The sequence below is a fragment of the Pseudorasbora parva genome, chromosome 14, assembly GCF_024679245.1.
Source record: "Pseudorasbora parva isolate DD20220531a chromosome 14, ASM2467924v1, whole genome shotgun sequence".
NCBI classification, from domain to species: domain Eukaryota; kingdom Metazoa; phylum Chordata; class Actinopteri; order Cypriniformes; family Gobionidae; genus Pseudorasbora; species Pseudorasbora parva.
In genome coordinates, this window is record NC_090185.1 from 15,395,087 (window position 1) to 15,418,524 (window position 23,438).

Sequence of the window (23,438 nt, forward strand, 5' to 3'; positions counted from 1 at the left end):
CAGATATCGTTTTGCCTCTTACAAATTTGCTGAGTAAAACTCAAGATTTCCTATGGACTCAGACTTGTCAAACCGCTTTTGATTCAGTTAAGTTTATAGCACCCCTGTGTTGACAGAGCCGAGATTTTCATTGCCTTTTTTAGATCGAAGTGGATGCCAGTGCTAACGGAGCTGGTGCTGCGCTCCTGCAAGACGACGAGCACAGTATGGATCATCCCGTGTGTTACTTCTCAAAGAAGTTTTTAAAACATCAGCTGCATTATAGCACTATTGAAAAAGAAGCTTTAGCGCTGTTATTGTCTCTTCAACACTTTGAAGTATATGTTTATGCTTTTGTCGTTGTTGTTGTTTGTTTGGTTTGTGTTATGTAGGTTTTTGTGTTATCTAGGTAAAGTAAAAGTTTGATTTGATTAGATTAAAGCTTGATCATGCTCCGCAATGTTTTAATTAACTTAACACTATAATAAGGTATTATTAGATAGGACATGTTGTGAATTAATAGCTTCACACACACACACACACACACACACACACACACACACACACACAAAAAAGGTGTCCAAAGCAGTAAAACATGTCAACAGAAAGCCTTGTCTGGTACCCAAAACTCTATTAACAGTCTTTTATCAGCCGGAGAATTTGACAGAGAAGAGCAGAAGCAGAAAGTGATAATACAAAGAGCTGAGTTTATTGAATAATCTTAGTTGCATACGTTTCAATGCTCGGACTTCCTCTGAATGTCAATGTCTCAATGCTTAGACTTAGTCCGACAAGTACAGATCCAACAAGTGTTATTATATCAAAGAAAAAACAATGGAAAATTACTGTTTCACAACATTGTCTTGTGACATAAACACCTTGAAATGGAGACATTCTCTTATATCTTGCAAACCACACAATCATAAGATTAAACAACAACAGCCAGCATTGCAAGAGCAAGGAAATAAGAAATGATCAGTAATATAAAACCATAAAATGGCATAGCAATAATAACATGATTTAATGCTAAAAAAAATCTTTAAATGATTAAATGGAAAAGAAAATGACTAATGATTATAAATGATTACAAACTTAAACCATATATAAAAACAAGGAAATAAAAAGGATGTACACTTAATTGTTTTTTTTACAGTCACTTTAAAACCATTTCATCTGTACTCAAAGTCAAACAACACTTTCAAATCATACATCAGTCAATAATATAGACACTTCATAAAAAAATGGAGAACAGCATCCATAACGTCACAGAAAATTTTGCAATTACGTAAAAAGGAATCACAACAGAGTATGGTGACTATATTGTATACTTTATATACTGCAGGTATAGTATTGTAATGACTGTCCACATCACAAGAAATATCATCTCTTGCCAAGCAAAGGGAAAAACCCTGACGGATCCAGCCTCAAGAACACTCCACACTTTTTATTTCTCATCTTCATCCACCTTCTATTACATATTCGTCCTCCTCTCCCTCTCAGATTGTTTCCATCCATTGTTCGAATCAACATTCAGTGCACCTTTGCACTCTGATCCGGCTTATATTTCGTAGTTTGTTTTATTATATCATAAAAAACAAGTGTGAACGAATTTGAGTCGTTGTCTGTAAACGACGACAACTTTGTTTTAGTTCATTTTTGCCTGTTGCATTCATCAACACAAATGCAAGACGTTTTATTAAGTGAGAATGTTTAAAGTTTATCAAAAAGTGCATGAGATTTCCAAATAGTGTCCAACTGCCTGAACCTGTTTATGGTTTTGCAAAAAAGAGGGATTTATCCGAAAAATTGGTTTAGGCCACTGAGAATTTGGTTCAGTGACTGGGGTTTAGTGTCTTAGCAATTGTGAAAATTGTTTACTCAAAGTTTATTAAAAGGTTAAAAGGTAAAAGCTAATTATTAATCTCAAAGCCTAAAGTGTTATCAATATTTTATTTATTAGTTAGAATAGGTAAAACTCAATATTTTAACTTACTGCAAAAGCTGAATAATCAAAGCCTACTAATTAATCTGAAATAATCAACGAGCAGTTGATTAATCATTCTAATAATTGGGTTAATCTATTATTAAAATCATTAATGCAGCACTACACAGCAACACATCTGGAAGTATAGGGATCAGAACTTGAACTACTTACTACTTACTGTAATTTCAGGAATGCATTTTCTTTTTATGACCGATTAGAGTAGATAAATGAGTGAAACTCTTTCCACATGGATTGCAGTGATACGGCTTTTCTCCACTGTGGATTTTCTCATGTATTCTGCGATATTCTGACCGTTTGAATCTCTTGTCACAGTGTGAACACTTGTAAGGTGTTTCTGTAGAGTGAACGGTCTGGTGAACTTTCAGCGCTCCATCTGTAAAAAAACGCTTCCCACACTCTGTGCAAACATGATCCTTCACACCGCTGTGTCTTTTCTGGTGTATTTTTAATGCCGTCGCATTACGGAAACCCTTTCCACACAAATAGCAGACATAAGGCTTCTCCTTTGTATGAACTTTCCGGTGGTCCCTCAGAAAATCTGGCCTAAAAAACTTTTTACCGCATTGTTCACAGTTGTATACTCTTTCTCTAGAATGACTAAGCAGGTGTACTTTATAAACACCTGATTTTATGAAACTCTTTCCACACTGGTCACATGTGTGCAGATTCTCTCCGGTGTGGGTTTTCATGTGATCCTTAAGGGCTCCTTTTCGGGCGTAACTCATCCCACACCGATCACATGCATGTGGCTTCACTCCAGTGTGGATTGACATGTGTTCATTAAGGGTTGCTTTATGTGCAAAACTCTTCCCACACTGATCACATGTGAACGGCTTCACTCCAGTGTGGCTCTTTGTGTGTTCATTAAGGTTTCCTTTATGTCTGAAACTCTTCCCACATTGAACACACGTGTATGGCTTCTCTCCAGTGTGGATCTTCATGTGTACGTTAAGGTTTCCTTTATGTGTGAAACTCTTCCCACACTGATCACATATGAACGGCTTCTCTTTAGTATGGTTTTTCATGTGAACATTAAGGTTTCCTATTTGAGTGAAACTGTTCGTAGACTGATCATATGTGTACAGCATCACTCCAGTGTGGATCTTCATGTGTACGTTAAGGTTTCCTTTATGTGAGAAACTCTTACCACACTGATCACATTTGTACGGCTTTTCCCCAGAGTGGATTTTTACGTGTAAGTTAAGGTTTCCTTTTTGTGCAAAACTCTTGCCACACTGATCACATGAATACGGCTTCTCTCCAGTGTGGATCCTCATGTGATCATTAAGGTTTCCTTGATATGGGAAACTCCTCCCACACTGATCACATGAGTACGGCTTCGCTAAGCTGTGTATTTTCCTGTGTTCGTCAAGCATTCTTTGTTGTGCGAAAGACTTCCCACACGTATCACATGTGTGCGGCTTCTCTTCCGTGTGGATTTTCCGGTGTTCGTCAAGGTTTGCTTTTATTGTGAAAATCTTATCACACTGATCACATGTGTACGGCTTCCCTCCACGATGAAATTTAATGTGAAGATTTAGATTTTGCTCGCATGAAAAAGTCTTCCCACACTGAGGGCAAGTAAAACTTTTGTCTCTTGTATCCATTGAGGGACTTGAGGATATTTCTTCAGTTTTGACATGTTTCTCCACCTCTTCAATCAGTTCTTCAGTCTCGTTGTTCTCTTCTATCAGGTCTGAAATGAAAGTAACAAAAAGTTTCCAAAGCTTGATTTTCAGTAAACAAGAAAAAACGAACTAACTGAGAAACATGAAAAGAAAAGGACAAGTTAACCCTGACATAGTAGAATCTATGAACATTTCAATGCATTATTTTGAATGGGGCACATTTATTATTTTCAGGACAAATTCCATGTTTTTAAATTGAGGACTATTATGTTTGGTTAAACATAATACATGTCACAAGTCGAGGTTAAAACGTTACAATTTTGTAATATGGTAGCAAAAACCATAAAGCAGATATCAATAAATATAAACAGACAATATTTAGTCTGACCTCCTGATGTTTGCAATCAGTATGAATGTTTCTCAAACCTTTCAGTTTTTGAAAGGAAAGAGTTCTAGGCCCTATTTTGTTCCCAATTTCCTGGAAAGTTACCCATATATGATTTGCTTTAAAGCTGCAGTACAGTAGAGTATTTGGTTTCAAATTAAGATGCACCAATACCAATATTAGGCCTGATACTGCCCTCATGTACATGTGTTTTTTTTCATCTTCAGCACCTGTAACACTAGTTGGAGGAAATATCCATTCTCTAACTCTTTAATCTGATTCGCAAAGAGTTAATTATCCGCCTGCATCCCCGCCCGTGAATTTTAGGAATGTCACAATCCACTCGTTTTAGCCACTTTTATGCGGGTACCCGACCCGTTGCAGGACTCTAATCCAGTAATCAAAATCATTAAAACAGTCCAAAACAGCACTGATGTAAAGATGGCCAGGCTGATCACAGCAGAGTTATCAGAGAATACTCAGATTTCATTTTTAGTGAATTATTCGTTCCTGTGTGTGCTTTGCTTTAAAACAGGAGCTCTGTCATTTTCTGTAATTGTTTCTGAAGAGCGATGGTGACGCACCGTAAGTATGTTTCATTCAAGAATAATGTTCCATTTGTCACGTGTACGTTGTTGTGTTTAGTAATCGTAGGTTTTTGCAATCAAACCGGATTTAGGAGGTTTTTTAGCATCTCTGTGTGGTCGTTCTGTATCGCAGCTTGATAATCTTGTTTGTTTTTGTTTCTCTGTACATTGCACATACTATACACTGTTAATTCTGTAAAGTTTTTTTTATGTAATGTTTTTTTTCATGGGTGCGTGTATAAATGTATTATGTAATAGAATTATATGGACTCTTTATTTGGTGTCATTTTGGAGTCTCCAATGATCCTTGAAAAATTACAAAAAATACAGTTTTGTGAGAATCACCTTCAATCTAAATTTTTTGTGTGTGGATATAACAAATCATGACAAAATGAGATGAATGGCATTTTATTAATTTCACGATAAGTAACAAAGAATATTCATCCTAATATTTTTTTTAATCTTATTACAGCCCTAATATTCATGCATAGCTGCTGTGAGTGAAACATGGAGTGGATTTGAGCACCCCGACATAGAACAACCCCCCTCACCGCCACCACCACACATTGCTTTCGACTCTGAGGGAAACATGAGCTTGCGTTCTGCGAGTGAGCGGCATGAAATCCCATCCCAAAGAGGCATGAAATCGCTCTCACGGACATTTTCCTGGACCGTTCCCACCTGGTGGAATGACCTGCCGATCTCAATTCGTGCTGCCGAGTCTTATTACTTAGCTATCAAAATCCAGTGTTCGGCATTTTGCCTACGTGAGTTTTTGTTGTAGATGTCTTAAAAAAATAAAAAATTGTTGTGTATAGTGCTAATTAATTGAGATTTCTTACAGCTCTTACAGGTTGTTGGCCTTGTCTGTTTCGTTGCTTCTATTACTCTCCCCTTTTTTGTAAGTCGCTTTGGATAAAAGCGTCTGCTAAATGATTAAATGTAAATGTAACACTGAGCACTGTTTCATCTGGCTTTAAACTAATATAAATCACTGAGATGTGTTCTTTGCTGAATTCAAGCGATTGATTGCACAGCTCGATTTAGTTTGCGTGATCGAGACCTATCAGTGAGTAAATGCATCAAGTCTAGTGAGCTTGCGTTTCTGCTTGAACTTTGAGCTGAGCAGATAAATGGTCAACATGGCACGGTTCAAATGAGTTTATAACTGAATTCATGTTACAGTTTTATCAATTTCATCATCTTTGGATAACTCAAGGGTCGAATGGGCGTGCAAGCGAAAAGCTGCATGCTGACTGGCTACTGTTGCGTTTATTTCTGCAGTGTGATTATCTGTTAGATTCATTTATATTGAGTAAAAATGTCTAGAGCTTACCATCGTTATAAATTTTATCGCAATTTGAATTAAATTAACTGAAGAAAATATCTGTTTGATAAAATTAAGCCAACTAACGGGATTCATATTTTTGGCTTCTCTACTCAATATTTAAAAATAATTATAATGATATACAGGTATCAGCGAGTACGAAAAATGAAACAACAACAACATTCAACACATAATAGCACGCGTGTCTCTCCATTTTGGAAAATGGTACGATTGTACAGAAGACAAGTTTTGGCTACGCTCACTACCAGAGCCCTCCCCCCAAAACAATGGTTTAGACAGGTAAGATCTAACATGTGAAATAGTATTCAAAATGATCTAATACATTTTTTTATTAGAAACAAACAATGGATATTTATTATACGTAGAAAACTACTATTTAAGAATAAAAAGCATCAAAACTTATATAACATAAGTTACAGACGTAATGTAGTCACAAAACCAAAATTATGAGTTCGATACGATACCAGAAAAAAATACCTCGATACTGATACTAAATCGATACCATGGTAAAAAAATAAAAATAATAATAATATGACAACAGAACGTATTATTCATTGTTTTATTTTTTATTTTCAAAAAATTTAAAAATTCACTTGGCCAGAATGTTCCTGCCATGGTTTTTAACCATTCCCTCCTCTTATTGCTATAATAACTACATGCCAGTGTGAACATCCTTACAGAGATCACATTATCAATCATGTTATCAATCACAAACCTTTCACTTCTGAACAGGTTTGGATGACCAAAATCTTATTACATGATACGAGTAATTCAATATTTTTAATTTTATCTTTGTTTTTAAAAATAAGCAATATTTTTAAAAACAAGGGTGCATGTGTGCATGTGTTCATAAACACATGCACCATCAACATGCAATATCAACATGAAATAAATAATTAACTTTTCTGTACTGCAGCTTTAACCATTTGACTTGTTGGATCGCGCTGGTGTGATAAGTAAGTCATGTGATCTTTCTCATTTTTTTGCTGAGCCAGAGACGGACATGCTCTGTGCTTGTCATTTATCACAACTATTCTGTAGATTATTTTGACGATTGAATAATCAGATTTTTTTATGGTAATAAAAATAGACCCAAGCAAATAACAGCCTTTATCAATTAAAATACATATACAATAAAATTTTGGCAATTTTTTGTTCAAATAAAGTATCAAAAGCAAGTAATCGTACGGTTTTATAGAACAACACTTAAAATACATATACAATCAACTTTTGTACATTACATATTATAACAAATACCTGGTCGTGTTGTGGTCCCACTTTGCAGTAGACAAAATAGTTGTCTAATATTAGCCAAACAACATTTAAAAAACAAACAACATTCAAAATGTTAAAATATTTCCTATTTGGCTACTTCTCTACAATATAAATGCTATAGCTAACAATAATGTAGACATCAAAAGACATAAACCCAGAGCAAGGGATTAAACATTTATTTTGATTTAGCATTTTTGATTTATTCTTCTACATGTTTGTAAATCCAACAGATGTGATTCTCTAAAGTGCAACTAACATGATTATTATAAAAAGTACTTAAATGACAGAACACATTCCCGTATTTGGCAATCGTAACATCAGATATTTCCAAATATTGAGTATTTTGAATCAAAAAAGGGAAAATTAAACAACCGCGATACATCATACAGCTCTATTATGGCTGTGGTGGGTCACGTGACATGACATCACCATGGAAATAATAAAGTGATGCGTTCTGCAATAATAGTCAACTTAAACTCACACCTGGAGCTCAGATAGATTATTTTAAACTTGGGCATAAAAGGGATAATTATCTTATTTCGCAGCTCTTATGAGTTTTTTTTTTGTGTATGTTTTTTCTGCATTCACTGAATATGAGGAACTGCTTTAAGCATCATAACTTTATTGAAGATTCAAGAATAAACACCAACCTATTTGTTCTTCAGTATCTTCCTCCTTTATTCTGCAGGGCTCTGGATCATTCATGTTTTCAAATGTTCTTTTGCAAACTATCTTCTTCACGATGGGCTAATGGGAATATTCCAACATTTACTGGTAAATCACTGTGTGGTAGGAGAAACAGAACAGCTAAAAACAAAACAAAAAAAACAGTTATCAAATTGATGCTTTGATTAATTCACAAAAAAAAAATTTAATTTTTCATTAAATAAAAAATTTGTTTTTATCTATTGAAAAGTAAAGTTATTAAATTAGATTTACAAATTCACATATTCTACATACCTATTTTCTACATGAAGAGGCTACCCAGCAGCTGTTAATTTTGACACTCCCTTTTATTGCGTCTTATAGGGGATATTATATTATTAACTATAACTTCCATACAGCATAAATCTAAATATCGCTAAATTTATGACAGTCACTGCAAACAGTCATAAAAACCAAACAATTGACTTGGTATTGTATTTTTTAAGACAACATTTTTAGTCAAAAATAGACTTTAAATAAACAGCACAAGAAAGTAATATTAAAATGTTTTAAATGTAAAACTTTCTTCACATTTATCTACATATTCAGATTTATCTCTTGTGGTGGATTTAACAGCTACTGAAAAGCCTCTTTTATGTCAGAAATTATTATTGGTAAAAACAGATTAACCCACAAACAAAAGAAAAGATCGATTACTATTATTCACCCTCACAGATCATACTTTGACTTTTGATCGAGTAGCATTCGGTAACGATAGCATGTTGCTTCAAACATCGAAACAATCATACAAAAGAACATACAAAAACACAATAATGCCTCAGGTCTTAATTAATTTAAGGTTAGTTCACCACATCGTTTCCTGCTAGGCTAAATGTTTACTTCAGTTAGCAAACGCGGAAAAGACGCACAAAAAGCTCTGTACCCGATCAAAAACGTACAGAAATGACCCTGTAAAATGCTGCTTTAACCAGCTGTGTTTTTAAAATAATTGTATAAACATACAAAGCACCGTGAACTGCTTGCCTCACCTCAAAAGACTCAACGCTGTGATGGCGGTAGTGGTGACGTCTTCTTGTTTTACGTCGGATCGCAGACACATAAGAGCATTACTGCCACCTATCGCCCGGATGGACCATGGGCCTCTTTCACAGACTGTCTGGGATGACGCATTAAATTAACGGCCATCCGCATTATAAATAATGATTTTTTTTATATACTATACTTATATTTTTTCAACGTATGTACATTTATAACACTACTTTTTTTTTTACATTATATACATGTGCATCAAATTACGCTGCTGTGGTGGTGGTGGTGGGGGGTTACGTCAGCATCTGTGGTAAAATTATCTTCTGGCTGTCGTTATAAATCCTTTTAAATTTTTTCTCTTTTTGTTAAAGTTGTTAAAACACTATTGTGGGGTCTTTTGCAATATTAATATTCAATGTAGTCTCTCATTCACCGCTAAGTTTACCCAAATATGACGACTTTAGCTTGCTTTTGAAACCTGTGAAAAGGGACACTCCTATGTTTGCCTAAATTACAATTAATGGTGAATGGGGAACAGGTCAGGGACAGAACAATTATACAGAATTTCTTATCTAATGAGTCAAAAGAAAAACATTTTGCTGAGTTATAGCTGGGGTGCCCTCATTAGGGTGACAACACATAGGTAGGATGGGCATAAATCAAACAGGAAGTTGAGCCTGAAATACACGAACAGAGGAAAATGCCAAGTGAAAATGAGTAAATTGGGAAGTATAGCTACTTCACTTTTTACATGTACGCGAGGGTCAGAGTACAGGCTTGCATGATGCGGATTTCATCAACAGAAGAGTACACCTTTTACATGCACCACCAGATTTTTGTAACCGCGCATGCACTTTTTTTGTTTGTTTGTTTCTTTTGCTTTGCAGTATTATTTACATGGGTGTAACTTGTGGCAAGAGATTGCTAAAAACTGTGCACGTGTCAAATGCCTGTGTATGGGTATACATTAAAACAAACAAAAAGTATACTTTCGGCTTAAGGGGGAATGCTTAGGTAGCTAGCTTGAATCCATTGGGGCTGTCTGTAAGAACAGGTCCAGTCAGTTCAGATATAAGTCTTTATTATTCACCCAAGCAAATATTTGAATTCACAGGCAGTAAGGTAATCTAAATAATACATGAGGCTACTCATACTAAAAGCTCATCAAATACACATTTAAATAACTAAAGCACAAGCCTAAACAGGAAACAGCAGGAATGAAAACAAACCCAAACTTAAAGGAATACTCAACTTTTTTTTTAAAAAAAAAGTCTTATTTCCCATTAGAATTATGAGTTTTACCCGTTTTGAATCCATTCAGCCGTTCTCTGTATCTGGCACTTTTAGCATAGCTTAGCATACATTATTATTTTTGGATTCATTAGCATCGCGCTCAAAAAAAATTACCAAAGACTTTCAATATTTTTCCTATTTAAAACTTGACTATTGTTACATTGTGTAAAATGAAAGGTTGCGATTATGACTAGGAACTATTTTCTCATTCCTGCATAATGATCACATAACTTTGCGGCCATCCCATGGGTGCAGCGGCACAATGATATTACACAGCGCCTGAAATAGGCTAACTTATGTCAACATAACCAACGTGACAACCTGCTTGCACAGAGAGCATGCCTTGCAACCATGGAGATGTTTGTGAGAGACGATTAAGAAGATATTTACTTTAGTGCAGATCCTGAACCGTATCTATTTGAACTGGAATAACAGTTACATTAAAGATGAGGTTTTAAATATAAAGAAGAAAAGAACGTGTGGCTGAACAGACTGGGGTAGAAGGAAGAAGAAGATTTGAACTGGTGAGTCAGAGAAGATTCAATTCACACCCAGCGGTAATTCAAGGAAAAAATTGTCCGACATCGATTAGGTCTCCCGACCTTTTGATATTGACTAACGTAATACATGAAAGAAATGGTAAGACAGTGCTTATTATGAACACAGAGAGAGTGTGCGTGCTCTGCTCTTTCTCTGCATACGTTCATTTCACGTTCATTTCATCTACATCACTCATAAATCACAATAACTTTAAATTATAAATAAATTGAAATAAATTTTCAATGGAGGAGACACGCTCCGAAGCCTCAGCACAGAACGTAACATCACTAATGCCATAGTATTTTGTACCATAGAAACTTGGTAGATAAACAATACCAACAATTCCACATTCTATTTTAATTAAACTACACACTAAGAACTCTACAACAAAACTACTAACATTATATACTGTATAAACCAAATGGCCACGTAAACCCCCACACTCAGTGATTGCATTTCACAGATAGCTAAAGACAAAAGCAGGGCTTTTTCAATCTGGTCATTCAAGCTAGCAAAAAATGATAATGTTATACTGACAGCCATGGGTGATGATACACTTCGCCCTGTCTGGCCATATACTTTAGACGCCGTACCGTGGTAACAATGTCCATGTTTTTTTTCAAATAGTCATCTGGTCCCAAATGCTTTGAGCAAACATGCAATTTCTTGTTTGAATCTACCGGTGTTTTAATATCTATGGTTCAGAGCAACCAACCACTGATTCTTGAATTCGTTCCTTGTTTTTCGTTGGTATTCTGTGAAACATGATGGTAGAATACACCTTCGACTTACTATCACAGCCCTTTACACCACACAGAATCATGGCAAATCACACAGGTAAATCCACTACCTAATTTGCTGGCTGCAACTCTGCATTATCTGCAGCTACACAAGATTAGTGCTGGTCGCATTGGAAGTTACCTATCTGAGGACTACTTTCAGACACTGCGTAATATCATCGCACCGCTGCATGAATGGTACGGCAGCAAAGTTCTGTGATTATTAAGCAGGAAGGAGAAAATAGTTCCTATCTATATCGGTCTAAAAATCGCAACTTTTCATTTTCCAAGTTTTAAATAGGAAAAATATAATCTTTAAAAAAATAAATAAAGTCTTTGGTCATTTCTGAGGATATTGCTAATGGTCTAATCTGATTCAATGATGTATGCTAAGCTATGCTAAAAGCGCTACAACCAGATACAGAGAATGTATTTTCTTTTTTTACTGAAACACTAAAGTATAAAATAAATAATGCCTGTTCTCAAACTATCAGCACAGGCAGTTGCTCTCTGCATTATGAAGGGCCTCTGTAGCACTGAATAACAGTATAGGTAATGGTGTAGGTTTCATTTTGACATTTGTCACTCTCCACCAGGTCCAATATTGTGATTATTTTCTTGTTTTGTAAGCACCTAAATAATACTGCACTCATTCTAATACATTAATTTTAGAGGTCCGTCTGTGTTAGATATAGACCTGGGTTGCTAAAGACCCGAATATTTAAGAATGATTTGGTGAAAAAATCATGCATTTAAGAGATAATCTAGCTCCGCTGAACTCTTGTTACATAATCATAACATTACAAGGCATAAGAGAGTAAATGTTGTGAATTTAAGAAAAGTAATAGTTTATCCAAATCTGATCATTTTTCTTTATGTTGTTCTTTTTCAATATGATTACCAAAGGAGACATTAGGCTAAATGCATAAGGCATGTTTATAATTTAGCTACTTAGATTAAGCCAGGATTAAGCCTTAGTTTATTTTAAGCCCTGTCTGTGAAACCAGGCCTGTGTACTGAAATAAATGCCCTTTTGTTTTTCTGGCAAAGTTGGCGAACTGAGGACTTCTGAGGAGAACAGAAAACCTGAAGGAGATTGTTCAATTCTGTTGAATCAAAGTTTATTACAGACATTTTCAAAAACTGAAGTGATTTGCTTGTTTTATTTATTAGTTACAATGAGTATAACTCAACATTTTAACTTACTGCTAAAGCGGAATAAGCGAAACAAGTAAAACAATGAAGCATTCGATCAATAGCTCTAATAATCTTTGATAAATCGATTACCAAAATAATTTCAAACATGCTTTTTTTTAAATGAAAGATTAGAGAAAATAATTGAGTGAAACACTTCCCACATGAATGGCAGTGATACAGCTTCTCTCCAGTGTGGATTCTTTCCAAATATATTGACAGTTTGATTATCGTGTCACAGAATGAACAATTATATGGATTTTCTCTAGTGTGAACTGTCTGGGGCACTTTCAGTTTACTATCGGTAAAAAAAAAAAAGCCTTACTGCACTCCGAGCACATATGATTCTTCAAACTGTTGTCTTTCTTGTGTAACGTTAATGCACCCATTTGACTAAAAGTCTTTCCACACAAATAACAAACTTAAAGCTTCTCCTTTATATGAACTTTCAGTTGATCCTTCAGGAAATCTGCCCTAAAAATGTACTGCACTGGTCATTGTTATATAGTCTTATTTTAGAATGAGTATACAGATGTACTTAAAAAATACTTGATTTTCTGAACATCTTTCCACATTGATCACGTGAATGGCTTCACTCCATTATGAATTTTTATATGCATGTTAAGGTTTCCTTTATTTGAGAAACTCTTCCCACACTGACCACATGTGTACGGTTTCTCCCCAGTGTGGATTTGCAAGTGTTCTTTAAGGTTTCCTTTTAGTCTGAAACTCTTCCCACACTGTTCACATGCATGTGGCTTCTCTCCACTGTGAATACTCTCATGTATTTTCAGATATTCTGACCGTTTGAATCTCTTGTCACAGTGTGAACACTTGTAAGGTGTTTCTGTAGTGTGAACGGTCTGGTGCACTTTCAGTGCTCCATCTGTAAAAAAACGCTTCCCACACTCTGAGCAAACATGATCCTTCACACCGCTGTGTCTTTTCTGGTGTATTTTTAATGCACCCATCTTACTAAAACACTTTCCACACAAAGAACAGACATAAGGCTTCTCCTTTGTATGAACTTTCAGGTGGTCCTTCAGGAAATCTGCCCTAAAAAATGTTTTACTGCATTGGTCACAGTTGTATTTTCTTTCTCTAGAATGGGTAAGCATATGTACTTTAAAAACACTTGATTTTCCGAAACTCTTCCCACACCGATCACATGTGTACGGCTTCTCTCCAGTGTGGATTCTCATGTGATACTTAAGGGTTTGTTTTTGTGTGAAACTCTTCCCACATTGATCACATGTGAATGGTTTCTCCCCAGTGTGGCTTTTCGTGTGTTCGCTAAGGTTTCCTTTATGTGTGAAACTCTTCCCACACTGATCACATGTGAATGGCTTCTCCCCCGTGTGAATTTTTATGTGTTTGTTAAGGTTTCCTTTTTGTGCAAATTTCTTCCCACATTGATCACATTTGTACGGCTTCTCTCCAGTGTGTAACCTCATGTGTTTGGAAAGGGTCCCTTTTTGTGTAAAATTCTTCCCACACTGATCACATGTGTACGGTTTCTCCCCAGTGTGTATTTTCATGTGTTCATTAAGGTTTACTTTTTGTTTGAAACTCTTTCCACAATGATCACAGGAGTGTGGCCTCTCTCCAGTGTGGATCCTCTCATGTATTTTCAGATATTCTGACCGTTTGAATCTCTTGTCACAGTGTGAACACTTGTAAGGTGTTTCTGTAGAGTGAACGGTCTGGTGCACTTTCAGCGCTCCATCTGTAAAAAAACGCTTCCCACACTCTGAGCAAACATGATCCTTCACACCGCTGTGTCTTTTCTGGTGAATTTTTAATGCACCCATCTGACTAAAACTCTTTTCACACAAAGAACAGATGTAAGACTTCTCCTTTGTATGAACTTTAAGGTGGTCCTTCAGGAAATCTGCCCTAAAATTATCACACTGGTCACAGTTGTATAGTCTTTCTCTAGAATGAGTATGCAGATGTACTTTAAAAGCACATAATTTTCTGAAACTCTTCCCACGTTGATCACATGTGTGTGGTTTCACTCCACTGTGGATTTTTATGTGTTCGCTAAGGTTTCCTTTTTGTGCAAAATTCTTCCCACACTGATCACATGTGTATGGCTTCTCTCCACTGTGGATCCTCATGTGTTTGTAAAGGGTTCCTTTTTGTCTGAAATGCTTCCCACATTGATCACATGAGTATGGCTTCTCTCCTGTGTGGATTTTTATGTGTTCATTAAGGTGCTCTTTTCGTGTAAAACTCTTTCCACATTGATCACATGGGTACGGCTTCACTCTAGTGTGGATTGTCATGTGATTCTTAAGGTTTCCTTTCAGTGTAAAACTCTTCCCACATTGATCACATGCGTACGGCTTCACTTCATTGTGTATTCTTAAGTGATCCTTAAAGGTTCCTTTATGTGCAAAACTCTTCCCACACTGATCACATGTGTACGGCTTCTCCCCAGTGTGGCTTTTCATGTGTTTATTAAGGTTTCCTTTTTGTGCGAAACTCTTCCCACACTGATCGCATGTGTATGGTTTCTCTCCAGTGTGGATCCGCATGTGTTCGTCAAGGGTTCTTTTTTGTGTGAAACTCTTCCAACAATGATTGCATGTGTGTGGCTTCTCTCCTGTGTGAATTTTCATGTGTTCATTAAGGTGCTCTTTTCTTGTGAAACTCTTCCCACACTGGTCACATGTGTACGGCTTCTCTCCATTGTGGCTCCTTATGTGTTCGTTAAGAATTACTTTTTGTGTGAATTTCTTCCCACGCTGATCACATGTGTGGAGTTTCTCTCCAGTGTGGGTTTTCATATGTTTGTTAAGGTTTCCTTTTAGTGCAAAACTCTTCCCACACTGGTCACATGTGTACGGCTTCTCTCCAGTGTGTATCCTTATGTGCCCGTTAAGGATTACTTTTTGTGTGAATCTCTTCCCACAGTGATTGCATCTGTGCAGCTTCTCTCCAGTGTGGATTTTCATATGTTTGTTAAGGTTTCCTTTTTGTGAGAAATTCTTCCCACACTGATCACAAGTGTACGGCTTCTCTCCAGTGTGGATCCTCATATGTTCATTAAGCATTACTTTTTGTCTGAAACTCTTTCCACAGTGATTGCATGCGTGCGGCTTCTCTCCAGTGTGGATCTTCATATGTTTGTTAAGGTTACCTTTTTGTGTGAAAATCTTTTCACAGTGATCACATGTGTATGGCTTCCCTCCACAATAACATTTTATGTGAAGATCAAGATTTAGTTTGCATGAGAAACTTTTTCTACACTGAGGGCAAGCGAAACATAATTTGCCTCTTTTTTTAAATGATGGACTAAAGGCTTTTTCTTCAGTTTTGACCTGGTGTTTCTCCCTCCCTTCAACCAGTTCTTCAAACTCCTTGTTCTCTTCTACCAGGTCTAAAATAAAAGAAAAAAGTTTGATTTTCAGTAAATCATAAAACAAATTAAATAAAGAACATGTAAAAAGAAAGGGACATGCAAACCATGACAAAATAGTAGAAAGTAATTCATCTGAATGGTGAATTTGGTACATTTATCATCATCCAATTATTTTTAAAATATTACCTCTATACCTATTATTGCGTCTATACTTACGCATTTAGAGTGTACGCTTTCACTGTAATTTAGTTTATTAATTCTTTCCCTGCCAGATTTTTTTTTTTTTTTACAATTTAAACATAATTTTCATGGCCCCAGAATATTTTTTGTATGAATTTCTGAATGCGCAATGTATCAAAAGAAAGAACAGAGCCCCCTTTTTTAAACAAAAAAATAAAAAATAAAATAAATTGTCTACAAAAACAACATCCAACCTCCATTCTGATCAATGGTCAATATAGATGGAGTAGATTGCATCCATCATTAATATGCAACATCTCTATAGTGTTGAGAGAAGATCAAAACCCTGAAATAACACTGAGTAATAAAGCCATAGATTAACAGTATTTTTAAATGTCATATCTGTTTGCTCGTCCATTTAACCAATCAATTCAATCAGAATAAGAAGACACTGTATGGCTATTACAAATCAAATAAATTCGTTATCAACAAAATCCTTCTTTGTATTTACACTTAATGCAGCTCAGATCGGGCATGATGGATTTACACTGCAGTTACATAATCAGTGTTGGTGTAACTAATTTATTAATTACTGTAGTTTAAGTAAGAAATGACTTAATTTCTTAAATTACAGTTACTGTACTTCTGATATGATTCCATTAAATACTGTATAGACTACGATAATTCTATATAAAACAATTGTGGAGTGCATCCAAAATTTTACAACTTTTGTAATGAAACCTTCCTCCTTTTAAATACTTTGGTCAGTTCAAGAATAATTTATTCAATTTTATATTATTTATTTGAAATAATTCAATCTTATTCTTATTAAATCAATAACTTTGTATTGTTCAACTGGTCGAGGTTGATATGGGATTTAGAAAGTACTTAGTAATAATTAATGGAATGGTTTAGTTAGAAAGAGAGTAATTAGTAAAGTAATATAATTTCACATAATTAGTAGCTAGTAATTAATTAAATTATAGGCTACTTTTTAAATATGAAACCAAAACCACCAGTAGGTGGCGGCAAGCACTGTATCAAACAATCACTCAATTTGTTCAAATTGCACATGACTGCATTTATGAATGGGTAGCTTAAATAAATCATTTACTCATCTGATTCTTTCAAATATGTTGATTCTAAGAGGAATAAATCACAGCTTTGCTCGAAAAAAACCCCCAGAAACAATCGCTCAACAAATGTGATTTTTTTTTTTAAGAAAGACGTCTATGGGTGCTTTGGGTGTATGCACAAAGTAAACAGGTGCGGGTTCTCACACGTCTTTCTAGTTTACAAAGACCAAGCAGATTTTTTAATGGAAGGCAAACGAAACCATGATCTCTCTCAAAATCTGGAGCTGAAATATTGAAATCGGTTATTTGGTGTGGATCCAGGGTGGGCCAAGCTTCTGATTAGGTGGGCCAGCCCCCGTGGGGCTAAGCCTGGGGAAGCGTTCTCTCATAAATTACGGAAATTTCAATCAATGATGGGGAAAGAGTTAATTGCATTTGGAATGCTCCCAATATTCAAGATAAGGTGGCAAAAAAACATCTGTATGTCTTTTTTTCCATATCATATAATATAGTTAATATCACAGGAAGAGTGCTGATAATATCACATGAAGAGAAAGAAGATTTTTTCCAAACATCAGCATGAACAATAAAGTTCAATAATGTTAAAATTAAGTGATATATTTAAGCCACAATATTGCCTGTTTTTGCTGTTTCTCATACAAAAATAGTTCCAAACAAAGCCATGATTGTGTCTCTTAGCCACACATAGCGGCGTTTTGTTACTGAATGAACAAATCATTTTAATTAATAATTCGACAACTTAAACAGTCAACTGATTAGTTTGATGTGAACTAATATGTTGGAACTCGGTGGTTGCATCCGAAACCGCATACTTACTCACTATATAGTAGGCAAAAATCTTTAGGTGAATGAATAATATGTAGTATAATAGTAGTACTGCGTCCGCACAGATTCTGAAGCGCTCAACAATTGATACTTTTCTATTCCAGCCTCCCCAGGAAGCCGTGGGAGAGGATATGTCATAATCGAATATCGCGGAAAAGAGCAACGCAGGTGTTTTTAAATATGCAATTGTTGAACTAAGACGCTAAACAGTATACTATTAGTTTTGATTTTGCTATAAATACACAGCATATTATGTATAACTAACAGGAGAGCTCTAGTGAGCACACACATTTTTCCAGAAATAAAATGCATAAATCTCTCGTCTCAGGTGGATATGAGGGGGAAAGCACAATCATTTGAATATACTTTAGGGTTTCTACTGATACAAAGCTATATGTTAATCGCTGAAGAAACCCTTTAACACATCTGAGTGATAAATGTTTGCTATTATGTTGTCAACATTGTTTACATTACATGAATGTCTATAAGGTAAAAAAACGACATAAAGTAACTAAACATAAGTTATCTATATATTTTTTTTTTTTGTCCATTAGTTCTGTTAAAAAATTAAGGAACATGTATGCTGGTTAAAAAACGAGTTAATGTGCAAATACCTCAACATTTACATTTAGTTAAAATCCCAGAGGTAACGTGAATCTTGCCAGGATGTTACAGTTTATCAGGTGGAGAGTGGATAATGAAGCATAATAGTATACTACAGAAATTAATAAAAAAAAAAAATCGATTTAAATCTTAACTTGTAGTTTATTGTAAGTTCAAACAGAGTTATTACAACACTTTTCTGATTCTTAAATTCTGCGCATTTGCTGCAGAGCTTTTGTGGAGGCGCACAGTAAAAGGTAATTTTGTCACTCCTTACACTTGTGATGTTAAAACGACTCCATTTGTATTATGTTTGTGTATTTTTGTAGGATCTGAAATGTCTGCAGACTGGTGTGAGCACTGAGGATGGGGAGCCACAGGAGCGTTCTAGAAATGGTTTAGTGCCATGAGACCCTCCATAAATCCACCTGCCCTTATTGCCTCATCCGGATGTTGCTGTGGTCTCTTCATCCTCAGGGAGCCCAGAACCAGCAAGACTAAGTGCACCTGTCGCTCATATCTAGTATGAGATTTTATACACAGTGGAAAAAGCACAATGACAAGGTTAATTATCTTTGAATAATTCCTCACAATCCATATCACTTTTTTTGTGTGGGATGAAACGAGAGTTCAATTCAACAAGAAAAAGATAAAAATATAGGAGATTTAAATCACTTTTGCATGTGGATGTAAGATTTTGCATATAAAATAAAGAAATGAATAAAACCGGCTGCACACTGTGCGATTTTGGCCACGATTTGGCCGTCTGAGACAAATTTAGCAAATCCTAAAAGATTCCTCAGCTCCTAGGCTAAAATCTGACGTCTTTGGTCGTTAGTTTGACATGTCCACCGGCAGCCGATTAATGAGCGCTGCGATCAAATTTTACCTCAGACGAAATTCTGGCAGTGTCAGAAGATTTGGCACACAATCCTGCAGTGTGACTTCTCCTACGACGACAGCCAAATATCTCCGTTTTTCAAGACAAACTATGACCAGAACGAGAGCTAGAGATTTCTTTGTAGCCAGCATTTCAGTCCCGCGTGTAATGCATCTCACTGTCACCGAACGCTTCATTCATTGATGATATAAAACTCCGGACGAGTTTTCTTGTGAGTTTTCTTGTGCCGTTTTTAGCGCACCTTCACTATCGTGCAGTCTGACATTAATGCCAACTGAGATCTTACAGTGTGACATGGCTTACATCAGGGATCATGTTCGTACAGTCTGACAAGGGACATTCGCAAAGGATTTTGAAAAATCGCACAGTGCAGGACCCATAACATATTCAAGAGATGTTTTTTTGGGGGGTTTCGCAATAATTTTTTTCATATTTTTAAGGATACTAATGTGGGTCACATTCGTAGGGTTAAAAATATAAGAACGTTTAAAATCAACCCAAAATGTATTGGTTATACTACAATCGCAAAATATATGGGCTGCTGTTTCTTCAACAAGACCACAAAATGAGCAAGTTTAATCAAGGTATTCACAGATAGATAAATGAAACCTGTCGATCATATCTTTTAAGTTGTTACACTTGTGATAACGTTGTATGGTCACACGATAACGTTAATGTGGCAGATGATGTCCAGACCGCATTCATACTTCACGCTTTCAGGCTATACATTCCAAGCACTTTTAGCGTTCATTAAGTAAGTACTAATGGAAATTAAGTACCTACTTAGAGAGTTTGCGGTTTTGGACGCAGCCAATTACTAATTAAGAGTGATGCCACCTACTGGCAATTTTAATTTCACATTTAAAGTATCGTTTCATTTTTTAAATAAATAAAATAAATTTGCATTGCTCTAGCATTCCATGTAAATAAATAAAAAAGTCTGGTGAGTAAAATAAAAGAACGTACTTGCTTAGGGCTGTGACCGTGGAAGTTTTTTTTTTGGTGAGAGCTGTGCTGGTGAATATGGCAACTGCAGTGGTTGAGTAGCACCGGTGGTGGTCAGCCCAACATTTATTTTTTTGTATGTGAATGCTGTTTTACGTCAATATTATGACACGAGTAACACCTCGCAGCCATGGAAACACAACATTCATGTCAAACGAGAGAGGCAGACTTTATGAGGTCAGCTAAATTTAAGATTTGCGTTTTGCGATCTGGGGCCTATTGCACAAAACTAGGATAAGGGGTTAAGCCGAGATATCTTGCTGATCCTAGCTCAATTTATCCACTAATATAGTTATTTTTTGTTATCTTTCATGGTGTGTGTGTGCCTTCAGGGTACGTTTAAACAACAGCAGTGTACTAAATTTTGCATACAGATGACACGGTCACTTAGATATCCCGGCTTAATCCCTCATCTTAGTTTTGTGCAATAGGCCCCTGGTCACCCAATTTTCCACGAATTTAACAATATCTTACACCATTTTATTCTACTAGACATGGAATCTCTTATTTATTTTTCTAAATCTTGATCAATCTAATCACAGAAACAATGGTGCTGTAACTTGCAACTTCAAACCTTTTCTTACTGCAGTTTTAAATATCTATATGTTTTTAACTACTATCACTGAATCGAATTAATCAAAAATAAACACCAACCTTCTTCAGTATCTTCCTGTTTTATTCGGCAGGGTACTGGACACCCTCTTTGTTCTTCAGTATCTTCCTGTTTTATTCTGAAGAGTTCTAGATAGCCTCTTTTTTCTTCAGTATCTTCCTGCTTTATTCTGAAGGGTTCTTGATCACCTGTTTGTTCTCCAGTATCTTCCTCCTTTATTCTGCAGGGCTCTGGATCATTCATGTTTTCAATGTTCTTTCACAATCTCTATATTCTTAACTTGTAGGCTGATGGGACCATTGGAATATTCCAGCATTTACTGGTGAATCGCTGTGTTGTAGAAGCAGAACAGCCAAAATCAAACATAAATCAGTTATCAAATTGATGCTTGTCGGTTAATCTACTTTTAACATTATTATCTATTTTTGACATGAAGAGGCTTTTGAGCAGAGCTGTTCAACTTATTAAGTCTTTTCAGGGTCGTGACAGGGAGAAGAATAGTTTCATTAAACACGTAGAGTTTAATAACTACCATAAAGCAGCATATGTCCATATGAAACTAGTCATTGCAATCAGTCATAAATAAACTTGTTGCAGTTTTTTTTCTAGGGAATTTCATTAATATGAAACAACACAGCAAAGCAATATTGTTTCCAATGTCAAAACTTTTAACATTTATCTACTAACTAAGATTTACCTCTTGCAATTGTTTTAAATTAACAGCTGCTGAAAAGCCTACTCATTTCAGAAATAGATATAAATGGCAAAAATAGGTTACCTCACAAACAAAAGATAAATCGAGATCGATTCCTATTAATTACCCTCACCTGACTTCTGATCAAGTGCAATATCACTATAGCATTATTGCTTTAAACATTGAAAAAATCATACAGACGAACATACAAAAACAGATTGCTCAGGTCTTGAATTTAACATTAGTTCCTCGCATCCGTGCCTGCTAGGCTAAATGTTTATTTCAGTTACCAGACGTCAGAAAAGACTCACAAATACCTCTGTGCCAGACGAAACCCATACATAAACTGTAAAATATTGCTTTAACAAGCATTTAAAAAAAATAATAATTGTAGCTATAAATATACGAAGCACCAACTGATTACCTCACCTCAAAAGACTTGACGCTGCATGGTGTAGTATTGGATGGGTCGGTCATGAACGATTCATTTATTTTGAACAAATCTTTAATATGACTCAGATTGTCAGAGTGATTCGTTCATTTTGTGTTTACCGCGCATGGGCAAATCCCTATGGGTTATGTACAGGAAACAGAAAACAACAACAAACATGGCAAAAACAGTACATCATTGCAATATAACAATGAGATCAGGTGCAAAATACAAATAAAATTAAAAAATAAATAAAGTAGGTCTTAATTTTTTTGTGCATTTTTACTTTTCATCATTATAAGAGCATTTGTAGCCTAAAAAAATAAACAGAATATTATATTTTATTTTATTACATTATAACAGAATATAAATATTATACAGAAAACCTAATTTTCACTTCAAAATATTTACATTTGTGTACATAAAATCCCAATAATAAGGATGTTATTCAGAAAATATTTTTTGTTGCTGTTCATTATAGTGCATATTGTCAATTTTCAATATTATAACAAACTACACAATTATAGTTTCAATTTTAAATATGTGTTGTACAAATACACTGAATGGATATACATCATTTAAGATCTTGAAAGATCTTGAAATGGATTTCCTTAGCTTTGAGAGTTAATGGTATTTTAAGTATTTGTGACAACAAATTCTTTCTTTTGAGAAAAATTGTGAAATTAAGTTTCTTTAGAGTAGGGAATAACATTTTATCAAACATACTTATGTTTCTTTGAAATCGCAACCTCCAATTAAAAGTGATGGGAGATCGTGGACTGTATAAAACAATAGACAAAGTGTTCATTATGTCACCTGTAGGTTTCTAAAGAGCATTTTTGAAGACTCAAGTGGGCAAAGCATCTTGGTAGTGTGTCACTCCCAGATAACAGAAAATGGGCATAGAGAAGGGGCATGGGTGAAATTGAGGTTTCTGGTTGACAGCAGACAAACAACTAACAGTGACAGCAGCGACAATCCACCGGTCACTCAAGTGGCCATGCCCTTAATTATG

At 35.5% G+C, this 23,438-nt stretch overlaps 2 protein-coding genes across 2 annotated transcripts; both read right to left on the reverse strand.

Moving 5' to 3' along the window:
- Positions 1-666: 666 nt before the first annotated feature.
- Positions 667-8,970, reverse strand: LOC137040151 (zinc finger protein 658B-like). The gene is made up of 3 exons (XM_067415572.1): positions 8,902-8,970; positions 7,858-8,014; positions 667-3,680 (listed from the first exon to the last, which is right to left on the reverse strand). Exons 2-3 carry the CDS (start codon positions 7,910-7,912, stop codon positions 2,149-2,151), a joined length of 1,587 nt encoding a protein of 528 aa, XP_067271673.1. The 5' UTR covers positions 7,913-8,014; positions 8,902-8,970; the 3' UTR covers positions 667-2,148.
- Positions 8,971-12,902: 3,932 nt separating this feature from the next.
- On the reverse strand, positions 12,903-22,560 carry LOC137040146 (zinc finger protein 721-like). Its single transcript, XM_067415565.1, has 3 exons — positions 22,423-22,560; positions 21,341-21,629; positions 12,903-16,093 (listed from the first exon to the last, which is right to left on the reverse strand). The coding sequence occupies exons 2-3, from the start codon at positions 21,540-21,542 to the stop codon at positions 13,287-13,289; spliced, it is 3,009 nt and encodes a 1,002-aa protein (XP_067271666.1). The 5' UTR covers positions 21,543-21,629; positions 22,423-22,560; the 3' UTR covers positions 12,903-13,286.
- Positions 22,561-23,438: the final 878 nt, after the last annotated feature.

Coding starts and splice junctions, on each gene's coding strand:
- LOC137040151 (XM_067415572.1), bottom strand. CDS start 7,912: ATGAATGATCCAGAGCCCTGCAGAATAAAGGAGGAAGATACTGAAGAA. Junction 3,681..7,857: donor AGATACTGAAGAACAAATAG/GTTGGTGTTTAT, acceptor CTTTCATTTCAG/ACCTGATAGAAGAGAACAAC.
- LOC137040146 (XM_067415565.1), bottom strand. CDS start 21,542: ATGAATGATCCAGAGCCCTGCAGAATAAAGGAGGAAGATACTGGAGAA. Junction 16,094..21,340: donor ACAGGAAGATACTGAAGAAG/GTTGGTGTTTAT, acceptor CTTTTATTTTAG/ACCTGGTAGAAGAGAACAAG.